The 12,656-nt window shown below is 38.5% G+C and overlaps 1 protein-coding gene and 1 long non-coding RNA gene across 7 annotated transcripts in view; one reads left to right on the top strand and one right to left on the bottom strand.

Annotated features, from left to right (window-relative positions):
- Positions 1-6,559, bottom strand: part of prdm16 (PR domain containing 16) — a 304,752-nt gene extending 298,193 nt beyond the window's left edge. For all 6 annotated transcript variants that reach the window (XM_049486253.1, XM_049486256.1, XM_049486258.1 and 3 more), the window contains exon 1: positions 6,424-6,559. In XM_049486253.1, the coding sequence (XP_049342210.1) occupies positions 6,424-6,460 (37 nt within the window). In that variant the 5' untranslated portion in view covers positions 6,461-6,559. The remainder of the gene's footprint in view (positions 1-6,423) is intronic.
- A 103-nt stretch (positions 6,560-6,662) lies between these two features.
- Positions 6,663-9,632, top strand: LOC125806222 (uncharacterized). Its single transcript, XR_007441508.1, has 3 exons — positions 6,663-6,960; positions 7,442-7,828; positions 8,868-9,632. It is a non-coding gene; the product is annotated as an uncharacterized LOC125806222 (long non-coding RNA).
- Positions 9,633-12,656: the final 3,024 nt, after the last annotated feature.

Below are 12,656 nucleotides of genomic sequence, written 5' to 3'. Positions count from 1 at the left end.
ATCACTAAGCAGATTTTGATCATTTCTACAAATATATATGTATATATTTTCTGTTTTAAGTATAAATCAAGTATAAACTAATAAGAGTGAGCAAGAACAGTTCTGATAATGTGTTGAGGGGTCTTACGGAGCACGCTGCCCACAGAAAATGAGAAGCTGAAGCCTTCCTCTAGCTTGTGATTTTGTGAAAAGGTAGGTCAAGCCGAGCACAGCGAGGGCAGTGGAGGCGTCAAGTGAAGTGGTAAAGGAGTGGAGGGAGAGAGGAGCGTGGGCGAGGGCAGGTTTGTGGTGTTTTTCTCTCCTGAAACTACCTGGTGAGGTGGGCCATGCTCAGGTGGGCAAGCTTTGCCTCGCTCTGTGGCACCCTGATCCCCCAGCCTGTTCTTAAAATTCATATTGGGGCTTAACCGCAGAGATTTAATTCCTGTCTCTCATAAATAACGACCAAACGAATCTTGTACATACTTTTTGCTGTTTTCAATCTTTTTTTCTTGATTTATGATTCATCTGGTGGTTGTTCATTGTATCACCAATAGAAATTGTACACCAATGGAATTTCAACAAAATTACTGAATAAAATCCTTTTATTATTGGACGTTAATACAGTATTGTTGCACCGTTCCACTGTGCAGCATTGCTTACACACTTAACTTCACAAGACAAGAAGGACAAGAAGGACACCTTAACTGTGACCTTTTCACAAAACTTAGTATTTAAAGTACATGAGCACCAGGATTTGCAGAATATTCTCCTGGTCAAATTATTAATGTAAAATAAATGCAGATGGTCTCTAGAAAACGCACCTACAAATTACGAATTTTACACGAAGAGCAAATATTTTTTTCCTTTAACTTTTACATGTATTAAATTGTACTTCTTTTGAGAAGTATTGCTGAATAAATTACTGAATAAAATCCTTTTACCATTGAAAGTTAGTACAGTATTAAGCCTCTATTAACTCTCTAGTTTCATAGCAGCCTTGGTGTTTTTACTTTACTAAATAATAAGGCTTGAGTTTAAAGGTTTAGCTTAAAAAACCTATAAGTCAGTCGAGACTTCATTAGCCTAATATTTGTCTACCCTAAAAATTAGTGTTGTAGATACATACAGAATAATCCATATACTTTTTAACTAGTGTTTAAGGGGTTAACCAAGTACATTGCATGGTCAAAACGTCTGCAAGCCCCATAACTTCTCTTTCTGATGTATAGGGATGCATGTGTGCATGCAGTATGTTCGTATTCTGTATGTGTGTGTGTAATAAATTTCCCACAGGCTGCACTGCTGCTTATTACAGTATCAAAAACAAATTAAAATGATTCTTTTCCTCTTTTCAGTTCCTCGGTTCCTCGTTTTTTTTGCTGGCACACAGAAAACCCTCCCACTCCCACCTGCATATGTTAGAAACCATTTTCAAGGGCTTGTAGTCACACACATTCACTCATATATACACACACACACACACATACATATATATATATATATATATATATATATATATATATATATGATCCCCCCACCACACATACACACACACATGCAGACGGTCATTAGACCGGTTTATCACCTTCCTGGTCGATCATACAAAAGTGGCACTTAGACTGCTTTTGACAGTATCTTCTTATCAAAGACAAACCTACACCTCTGAGATTATCTGAGGTGAGATGGTGGGGGAGTTATACAGCCCCTAATGACCTGCGAGCCATTAGCCCGTCCCAGGTCCCTCGAGGCAGACGACGAGAAAAAAAAAAGGAAAAAAAAAAAGAAGAAATACATTCTCAACATACAAACCCAGCCGCCATGACCATGGAAGCCCAAACGTCAGCCATTTTGATTGTGTAAATCCAGTTGCCGGTGGTGACGGCCCTAAGCCTTCTAGCAGGCCCCTGCACACGGTTCCCATCACTGTTTTACAGTGTTATGGCTTGATTTTATTACATCTGTCAAAACATCATAGGCTGCACAAGAACCTTGTGATTTGTGATCCATATTTCTCTCTTCAAAGAGGGCATCAAAATGAAAACAGCTCTGTCGGAGCGGTAATCCAGAAATGTCTCATTAGAAAAAAAAACTAATATACCTAATATTACTACTGTAATGAGAGTGACAATGCTTTGAATTCTCTTAGAATTATGACAGGGAGGCTTCGGGAGGCTTACAGTGCTTAGTGCTTGCAGTGTGCGGATATCTTAACGTCTTAACGTGGCTCCATTCCTGGAAATTTGCTGATCTGCAGATCCCAGGCTGATACACAACAGCATATTGATATGCAAACCCTGTATTGATATCAAGATTGAGGCAACACACAACAGGGGGCTGATACCATAATAACACATGCAATACAAGACAACACAACACAGGGCAACACTTACTTTTTTATAACTTACAGTTATTTTTTAATATGTAGTTAACTAATGAAGTAAAAATATAATTGGTAAAGTAAAAAATGATCTACAGGCCAGTAACTTTTAGTAGTCAAACTATTTTATTCCAGTTCATTGGAATCATGTGAAAAGCAACAGCCATGTTCACATTATGACAAAAAGTAAAACAACAAAAAATGAAGAAAAAAAAGTGCCATCAACCAAATACTGTATACATAACCTCACCCCAGTGTACAGTAGCTCTGCTATGACTTAAACCACTCTTATCCCTACCTAGGAAAGTGGCCTTTTCCTCTCCAGCTAAGCTACACACTACTACTACTACTACTACTACTACACACTGCAGCTCCTTCACAGGCTGCACACACAGCAAAAAAAATCCCACAGCGCTCAGCTGGACACAAATGAACCCAGTAAGAGTTAATTCAGCACTGGGTGATTTTTTGCCATGTATCTGCAGGCCACTGGATTCTGCACAGTTCCACTGTCAGTGCTTATCGATGACTTCATGAAATGAACATTGTGGTGCAGACGGCTGGGTTTGAGTCCTTTGCCCGCGTTGCCTATATTTGGAATTATTTCACAGTTGCCTTCAGTCATTTCTCGACGTTAAATGATTTTAGCGAGATAAGACGTTAATCTGAGCAAAAACAAAAACATTAGAAAGGAATTGTAGGAATTAAATCTGTGTGAAATTTAAGGCGAAAGGCGTCTCCTCAGCCGTATTCTTACACTGTTATTCCTCTGATTTATGATTTTATGATGCAGACTGGCAGCTTTTTCTACTTTCAAACAAAAAAAGAAAAAGCACAAAACCGAGCGACGCTGTTAAACCGACAGACTCGAGTTTAGTGTAGTTTCGAGTTTACAGGCCTGGCTTTATCAGTGTTTTCACTCTGTATTATGACTGCCAGAGCGTGTGAAGAATTAATCGATAGAGATTATTAATCAATAGAGATTATTAATCAATATGCGTCACAGATATCGCCCAACAGGCCGCTGTTTCCGAGTTAATGTGGGATAAGGCGGTGTGGACTGTCCGCTTCAACGGGCATTTATCTCATTTATTTCAGTTCAAATCAACCTTTAACACACACACTGCGATCTGTCGGATATACAGGGAAGGAAGTGAGGGACCGGGGCTGCGGTTAGTAACCATAATAATAATAATAATAATAATAATAATAATAATAATAATAATAATAATAATAATAATAATAATAATAATAATAATAATAATAAATGTTAGCATTTCCGTTTTTATTTAATTGTTTCCGCTTTGATTATTCAGATACGGAAGTCGTACAAATTGTTAAACTCGATTTTTAGAGTTCTCATACTGCATACTACTACAACTTTAGACTACTGGGTATTACTTATAATTAAAATGGCCATTATAATTATAATGGTAAACGTGTTTGGATATGTTGCGATAGTTTGTATTGTTTTGTAATAATAATAATAATAATAATAATAATAATAATAATAATAATAATAATAATAATAATAATAATAATAATAATAATTATGGAACAGCAACAATAATAATTGCTTTTATTATTATTATTATTATTTTTATTATTATTATTAGTAGTAGTAGTAGTAGTAGTAGTATTTTTTGTATATTTATTATTATTATTATATTGTTGTTTGGTAATAGTATTATTACTGGTGTTATTATATTTAAGACTTTCTTGAATTAATTACTATTGTTATTTCATAATTGCATTATATTAGATTAACAAAATAATAATAATAATAATAATAATAATAATAATAATAATAATAGTAATCTGTGTCACCTTTACTTTAAAAGAAATAAACACTACAGAATCTTTAAGTCACATATTTAAACTTGTGTGCAAATTGTACAGTTTTAAAAAAAAAATCATATCTCGTTTTATAATTATTCTCTTTTTTTTAAAGCTGTTTTTAAGTCCGTCTGGAATAAATTAGGCTTTTTCAAGAGACGCTGTTCTTCCGCCTCGGCTAATCTGCTGCTGAACTTTTTTCCCTGTAGAGATGCTGGGAGAGCGGCAGGTAAACAGCAGGAGAACCGCGCTCTGCTCTCCAGCAGGCCTGAGCTTCAGCTCCCAGGCGCGGGAAGAGCTGGCAGAGACTCGGGCAGGAATTTCTCACAGGTGTGTGTCCGGTGGGAACAGCCGCAACTGGCCGAGAGGAAAGCAGGCAGAATTGCATGCAGGCTGCAGCTCCTTCAGTCTCACCGCACGCGCTAAAGCAAGGAGGCCCAAAGCGTTCATCTGAACCAGACACACTGAAAACAGCGCGAGCTGCCTCCTGAACACTCGCTAAATGCGCACTACTGGACTGAGGCCTGGGTGAGCAGGGTAGTAGTGCAGCACGCGAACATGGATCAACAGGTAATTACTATAGACACTATTCGGACTGCATTCAGTAATTACACAGGTAATAAAATAAAATACACACTCACAGCTATGAGAAAAAATATTTATGATTATTTTATTGATATTCAAAAACATCTGGTAGAGCAGGACACATTACGAATTAAATTATTATTAAATAAGTAAATTTAAATATGCACTTATATTAAAAATATAGACTCTAACAGATTAAATATTACAGACATTAGTGTAGCAAATTATCAGGCCACAATTAAATACTAAAATGTATGGTTGTTATTATTATTGTTGTTGTTATTACAAGTGCAAATACACAGTTGAACGCCTGTCAATAAACATGCATAGCAATAACATAAAAACCACTGAATAAAAATAACTATCGATACCAGTCTTTAATCTCACTAACTGCACCATAAATGATACTGTGGTGTATTTCAAATATAAGGCTGTGTACATGAACAGACCAAACGCTTAGCAATGCAGTATGCTACGTCAAACCCTCTCTGAAATGTACATTCTACCAAAGACACAGAACTAAAGTATGTTCTTTTTAGCACGCGGGGTGTTTTAGTTGTTAAAACTACATTCATTTTACATGAACAAAAATACGTGATTTATAATCGTGTAAATTAGCCTATGAAGAACAACCACACGACACAGTGAACGCAGCATGCAAAACAATAATCAAAGTGCAGCAATTGAACAACTACAGCAGATTCAGCAGACTCTTTTGAATCAATTATGCTACACAAGCAACGACTCACAAAACAGGGTGTTAAACACACAATGTCCAAAATAGACCAAGAGACGATTTACACAGCTTCTCTCTTTCCCACTGCCTCTCTTCCAAAACTGTCCAGGAAAAAAACGAGGTTATTTTTCTTGCATGCATTATTGATCGCCACAGACGCAGGAATAGCCAAACGGAGCCTCGCGAGGTCCTAAAATGAGCGAAACGTCCAACGCAAAAATAAAAAGAAAGCAGAATAAAGCAGCGCCGCTCGCGAATTCGCTCGGATCCTGTCGGTTTGAGGTAGAGCTGCTGTGCCCCCTCAGTGCTGGGCTCCCCTCCTGCATGACCATGCGCAGTGCTAGAGCGCCCACTATTTCAGCACCATGGAATACAGTTTCACAAGACCTGGAAGAGCTCAATACAAAAAAAGAGTCGACAACTTTTCGGCTAACTTTTGCTGTAACGATTCCCGGCGACAAAAGGCTGGAGCCCCAGCGCCGTGCAGGCATTGAGCAGCGGTGTTTCCTTCTGTTTCCTCTCCCAAACATTCTCTCTCTCTTTTTCTCCCTCTCTCTCTCTATGTCCCTGCTTATCATGACACCCAAGCAGCCCGCCGTGTTCTTCCATCACGCGTGAAACTTCTGACGTTGAGAAGAAATAAAAAGCGTAGCAAAAAAAGTTGCGAAAGATCGAAACTCCGACGCTCGTGTTTGGAAAGTGTGCGACTGAGGAGAGCGACTGAAAATAATATCTCAAAAAATACAAACACACAACAAAGATGGGTCCCGACCAGGAACTAAGTGAACTAAGTGATCAATGAAAATGACCCATTGGCGATGATCCGCGCGAGGGGAGTGCGGAGAGACGCGAGCGAAAGGGGGGCAGAAAGCGAAAGAGTGAAGGTCTAGAGAAGAGGGGGACCTACTTTTGGCCAGTTTTCTCGCCCTCGCCTTGGACCTCATCTCGTCGTCGGCTCGTAGATTCCTCTCGTCCTCCTCGAGCTCAGAAGCAGCACCAGCACTGTCTTCATCTCACGAGCATTGTCAGTTCGGACACCTTCGCACATGCGCACAGGCCATTCAATCTGACACCCTCGTCAGGGCCCAAAAAACTTTCCAATGTATTCATCATCATCACTTTTTTTTGTCCTATCGTCTCTCCTTTAGATCACTTATCTCTTTCCCTCCTCCCCTCCTCCCTCCCTCGGTCCGCACCATCTCGGATCGGACCCCCACCACCCCACCACCACCACCAACAACCCTCCAACACACACATACACACACACACCTCCCCTCCACCACCCCCACCCCTCGGCTCCTTCTCCTCCTCTCGGTTGCTTTAAGAGGAATACGGAGTGTGTTTGAGCGCAGCGGCGCTGGACGGAGAAAGCTCGGCCGGGGTCAAGGTCGCATCCCTCAGTGAGGGGACTGGAGCACTGCCCTTCAGTCAGCAGGACAGCGAGGTAGGCTATTGCTCCTACAACTTTTATTATTATTATTATTATTATTATTATTATTATTATTATTATTATTATTATTATTATTATTATTATTGATAAGATATTATTAGTAGTAGCATGATTGTTTTTTATAGAAAGTAATAATTGTATGATAATAATATTTTTAAAATGCAATGTTAATAAACATTTTTTTATTATTGTGGTTACTGGTGGCTATTTTGCTATTGATTTTGTTATTAATATTTGTATTAATGTTGTTATAATTTTTGCCATTGTTTTATATGTAGTGCTGTTATTAATATTCGTAATATTGGTATTATTTTGTTTTTTATTTTTTTATCTTAAAAAAATGTTTTGCTTGGTCTACTTCAATATTTGTTTCTCATGAGCATGAGCTTGTGTGTGTGTGTGTGTGTGTGTGTGTGTGTGTGTGTGTGTGTGTGTGTGTGTGTGTGTGTGTGTGTGTGTGTGTGTGTGTGTACAGTTGCCCGCTGCGGCTGTGGAGCATGCAGTAGCTCGAGCGTCAATGCTTGTGTAGCCTATACGTGTGTGTTTGAGAGAGAGTGAAGAGAGGGAGGGAGTGTGTGGGAGTGTGTAAGCAAGTGTGTGTGTGTGTGTTTGAGATGGTGTGTGTGTTTGAGAGTGTGTGTGTGTGTGTGTGTGTGTGTGTGTGTGTGTGTGTGTGTGTGTGTGTGTGTGTGTGTGTGTGTGTGTGTGTGTGTGTGTTTGTGTAGGACCGTACAGGAGAAGGTGAGGACGCAGTACAGTTGCTGTGTGGATGTGAATTCTGCAGAGCGCGGGGACCATCGTTCGCCTTCGTGTCCAGCCCGTGCGAAGGATCACAGGTAGAAGAATGACACACAGCTATGATGTAAGTACCCTACAGTTCTGCATGTTAAATGTGCACGAGTCGATTTTCATACTTAGGGAAGATTCTCACACACATTTGATAGAAACCGCCACCGACTTCATACTGAACCTTCCTTTTCGAACACAGCTGCTGTCATTCACTGTGCGCGCGCGGCTGCAGCTCGGGGCTGATGGCGGGGTTCAGTGTTGAGAGTTTCTCAGAACTCAGTCTGACACATGTGACTGCAGTCAGAAGGAAAAAGAGAACGTCTCACGCTCATGCACACACACGCTTCATTTACTGAACAATCTGTGTGCGCATGTTTCCAGCTGCACGTAAACCCATGCCACTCTTTTTGTATTTATATATTTTTTGTTTGCATTAAATCAGTGCTCACAACTGCACGACTTGTTATAGTAAAACATGTGTGAGATAAATCAAGTATTCCTGTGTGGCGCAATGACATTAACGCATTATTAATACTATTTTGATTATTACTGTTGTTCGTAATTTAAACATAATAATATAATTTTATTTTGCGCGTTTTGATGTTCATATTGTCGATGAAAAAAATAACAAAAATAAGTAATTATACAAAAGAAATAAATAAAACAGTACTTACATAGTTATGTCAAGGATTTGTGGTTACGTGCTGATTTCACGCACTTGCTGAAATCATGTTTTTAATTTACTAGTGTTACTTTATCTGGAATAAACGCTAAAATATTTACATTACATATAGTAAGTAATTAATGAATTCTAATATAATTATATGAATAATAAATAAATGATAACTCTCTGAAGTGTGTATTGATCTCCTACGATTAAACATATTTCAACGCACAATATGCGGTCAGCAATGCATGCCCTTTATTGCACAAGTGTTTTTCAGTTAGTCAGACTGGCCAATATTTTTTATCTGTAATCTTTTTAATTAATCTTGAACAGAAACATTTTAATAATATCACAGACTCGTGTCTGATAATAAATAGAAAATGATATACATATCATAAAAGTGTGTTTAGGTTTATATAAATAACTTGATTTGTTTTTCTTTTAGGCTGCAGATGATCTGCCGGACTCCTGACTGCTGAAGTAGAAGAATGATTCAAGCAGTGAAGCCCTGATCATAAGAGCATAAAGTAAGATCTTGTCACCATGCCAAACATTTACAAACCCCATTTATTAATCGGAGATTCCAAACACACAATCACACAATACTCCCTAATAAACTGATAAAGCTACATTACAACTGAGATCATATATACACTACCTCACCCCCTACTGCTACTGGAGGCCAGGATGAATTACTTTATCCAACCTGCAAAACTTACTAAAGGAAAATAAATAGAATAAAAGCAACACACACACACATACACACTCAGTAGATATTTATGTATTTTCCCACATACACTAATATAATATATGTTGTTAATATACTATTGTAGTGTATATGGTTAATTTAACCTTTAAATCCAGTGACTGAACTAACCCAGTGATTATAATGCGCTAATGAAACCCGACTGAAATAATGGGAACCAAAACAACAGCACAAAAAGCACAGCCCTGTTGTTTCTTCGGACAGCCTGTTTGCCCCCCAAACCCCCCATTTAAAGAAAGCGAGTTTTTTGGGGCGGGTCAGATGATTTTATAGTGAGCAACACCTCTTTTAAAGAGCAATTAACTCTAATTAGACGTGTAAAGAAAGCGCGCTGCTCTTCAGCGCTCCTTCATTGGGGAATCGTTTTCTGCGCCTTAAACGTCTGGCTTTTTTTACGAGCTCCTGGAAACGGGATGGCCAGGCGAGCGCGCATTTAGAGGCTTTTCTTTTGCCACTTTTCTGCACTTTTAGGGAGGGATGCTGGCCTGGAACACTGAGAGTTCTGGGTAACATCCGCTCTGAGCCTTAATGTTAGGGGCACAGTTACCACCCCCCCAAAACACCACAACCCTCTTTTATCTGTGGTAGGAGAGAGCATGTAGACATGGGATCTTGTCGGGATAAGGATGGGAAAAAAGAGCTGAGATTGTGCATCATATTTGCATGCCATATTAACATATTAACAACACGTTTTTTCTCATTGTTTTATTTATTTTTTATTTATTTTACGAAAATTGATTTTATTCTAAATAAAGATTTCAAATATAAGCCTCGTTGTTTTTGTGCTGAATTTTACCACACATGCGAACGCGAATGGGAAGATGCTAAAGATGTACAATTTTGTATATGAATTTTGCAAATTACGTTTTCGTTCGGTTTTATTTTTATTATTATATATCCATCTTCATTTTCACATCTCTATCTATGTTTTGCCTTTTTTCGTTGTTTGACATGAAAAGCAACGGAAATCTGGCCTATTTATTGTGTCACAATGCCAGGACGAATATACCGATGGAAATGCTGAAAATGTATATATGTTCGTTCAACTATTGAAGCCATAAAATCGACCACGAAAATGTAACAGTTTTGTGATTGTTTGTCTTTGTTTATCTAACCTAAAATGTTTTTTCTTCTAATTCCGATTTTCATCATTTTATTCAAAGCAACAACTGAAGTTCAGTAAACCCAGTTAAATCGCTTGTTACCACATGAATTGCAGTTTTAAGTTGATCTGTCCAACCATATTTTAAGTACTGCTGGATTCAGAAGTCAGACTCCTCCTTGCTTCAGTTGCGAAAAACGCCAAATAACGAGGCAATTTTGCTGTCAAATTCTATTCCTCAAACAACGCCATTATTCACTAATATTTACTGAACTTCAAAATAATTCCAGCGTCCATCGTTTGCCCTAACCACAGTTTGAATGGTCGGCCTTGATTGTGCAACTTCACAAAATACACAAAATCCCAGCTCTTTTGGTGTCCAAACCAGCAGCGGGGTGAGGTGGCACAGTCCAGTTTGCATTTGTTATAACTCCGATGTTCTCCATAGACGTTTAGTGATGTTGAGAAACGATCCCCATTGGTCTTCATGCGTTTTTGCATTTTAGTCAAATGACTAAATGATGAAATAAATGCAGTTCCATTGTATTTGAGTGCCTGGTGGATTAACTGTATGTGTGGGGTACATTTTTGAAATGTAAAAACTGCTACAAGGGTTTTTTTTTTAATGATAGCCTAGAAGAACCATAGAAAACAATTCTGTAATATAAGATTGGAAAACATTTGAATTTCTAAAGAACCTTGATATTGGCTTATTTAACTAATTAAAACTCATTATTCAAATATATGTATCTTCCTTCTAAGAATCCATTGTAACACTTGTAATTTTTAAGAGTGATACAGATAATATGAAAAAGTAAAGGGATCCTAGTAGCAACACAGTATGAGTAGTGTGGTGGTCATAATTAGCTCTAGGTGGGCTGATGACACTCCCTTAAGCTCCAGCAGGTAGAGCTCGCTCTCTTCCACACGGGCTGAAACCCAAAACTCATCCACAGCCACAGCCACCCACAGATAACATCTCGGCCCGCTCTATATGACACCCACCCAGACGTGGCTCTGGCTGGAAGAGTTAAAACGCACCAGAGCACGGAGCTGTTTGGACATGGACCCCAGCTTTCTGGCCCCCTCATGCTAATGCAGTTTGTGTAGGCTAATGACTGAGTAAATACAGTAACGCCAAGGTGGGGCTATAGCTCCACGCGCTGGTCTCTCTACCACATGCACGCGTACACGCGCACACACTCCCACACACATACAGCAGCATGTTCAGTGAGTGCATGACATTAGGAACCAACGGTGCAAAATAAAATATAGGAAGGTGCAGCAAGAAGGTGAAATGTCTATCTATGAAGTTTTAATGCAGTTTAATACAGTGGCAAGTATACACAAGCTTCAGCAGAAGTTTAGATAAAACATTTATTCCAGTAAAAGCCTACTGAAGTGCTGAAACAGTGCTGAAGCGTGTTCTGGCGCTTAGTAAGCGCAGAAGCGTGGAAGAAGCGCTGCCTCCTGCAGTCGGCCGTCACGTTAAAGCTACCTGGGTAATTATTAGCCATTAATTGAGTTCAAGACCTTGGGAGTCTATGGGAAATGGGAAATGTGACCACTAATGCCAGACACTCTCCCCCCACCTCGTCTCTCGTTCAAAGTGTGAAAAAGTGAGACAGGAGCCGTTCCTTAAGCACACATAACCTACTAAACTATCAAAAAGAGTCAGTAACGACTACCGGAACGGGTCAAGGTGAGCCCATCTGACCTGGATTCATTTTTTATTGTATTTTGTATCCATGTACTTTAATTTAATTATTTACTTATATTTATATTTAGTTTAATTATTTATTATGTATTTGTTTTTTGCGAATGTTAATTATTTGATTATTGGATCTCTCTCATCTACAGTATGTACTGAGCTTTGATGTCTTTTTTAAACAAAAGGTTTGTATGTGTCGTCATGCAAAAAAAAATCTCCTAATATTTTTTATTTTTATTTCCATACATTTGGTATAATTTCACACTGTGCCGCTAACAGATTCACATTATTAAATAGATAAACATTTTTTTTACCGTTTACTATTAATAAAGTGCACCTTTTCTCCATGGGCTAATTTTCACAATCATATATACAAATACATTAAACACGTTTTCCCACTCCTATATATCCCACGTTTATTTACTTTGTACCATCATGATTAAGATTAAAAAGAGAATAAAGAATTATATCATCATCCCCGTCTTCATCATTTGTCTGGTTTATCTTGTGACTTTTCTCCCTCATTCTTTCTTTATTTCGTGCTTGATTGCATTTTGATACGAAATCATGAGTCACAAAACCCTGAAATTCGTAGAAGAATAAAAACGCAGAAAACATTTGCGTACAGTGAGTTATTTTGAAGTCGCGGCGATGG

The sequence above is a fragment of the Astyanax mexicanus genome, chromosome 12 (genome assembly GCF_023375975.1).
Source record: "Astyanax mexicanus isolate ESR-SI-001 chromosome 12, AstMex3_surface, whole genome shotgun sequence".
Classification (NCBI taxonomy): domain Eukaryota; kingdom Metazoa; phylum Chordata; class Actinopteri; order Characiformes; family Acestrorhamphidae; genus Astyanax; species Astyanax mexicanus.
The sequence above is the reverse complement of the archived record's forward strand: the minus strand, read 5'-3'. Positions and strand labels throughout refer to the sequence as shown.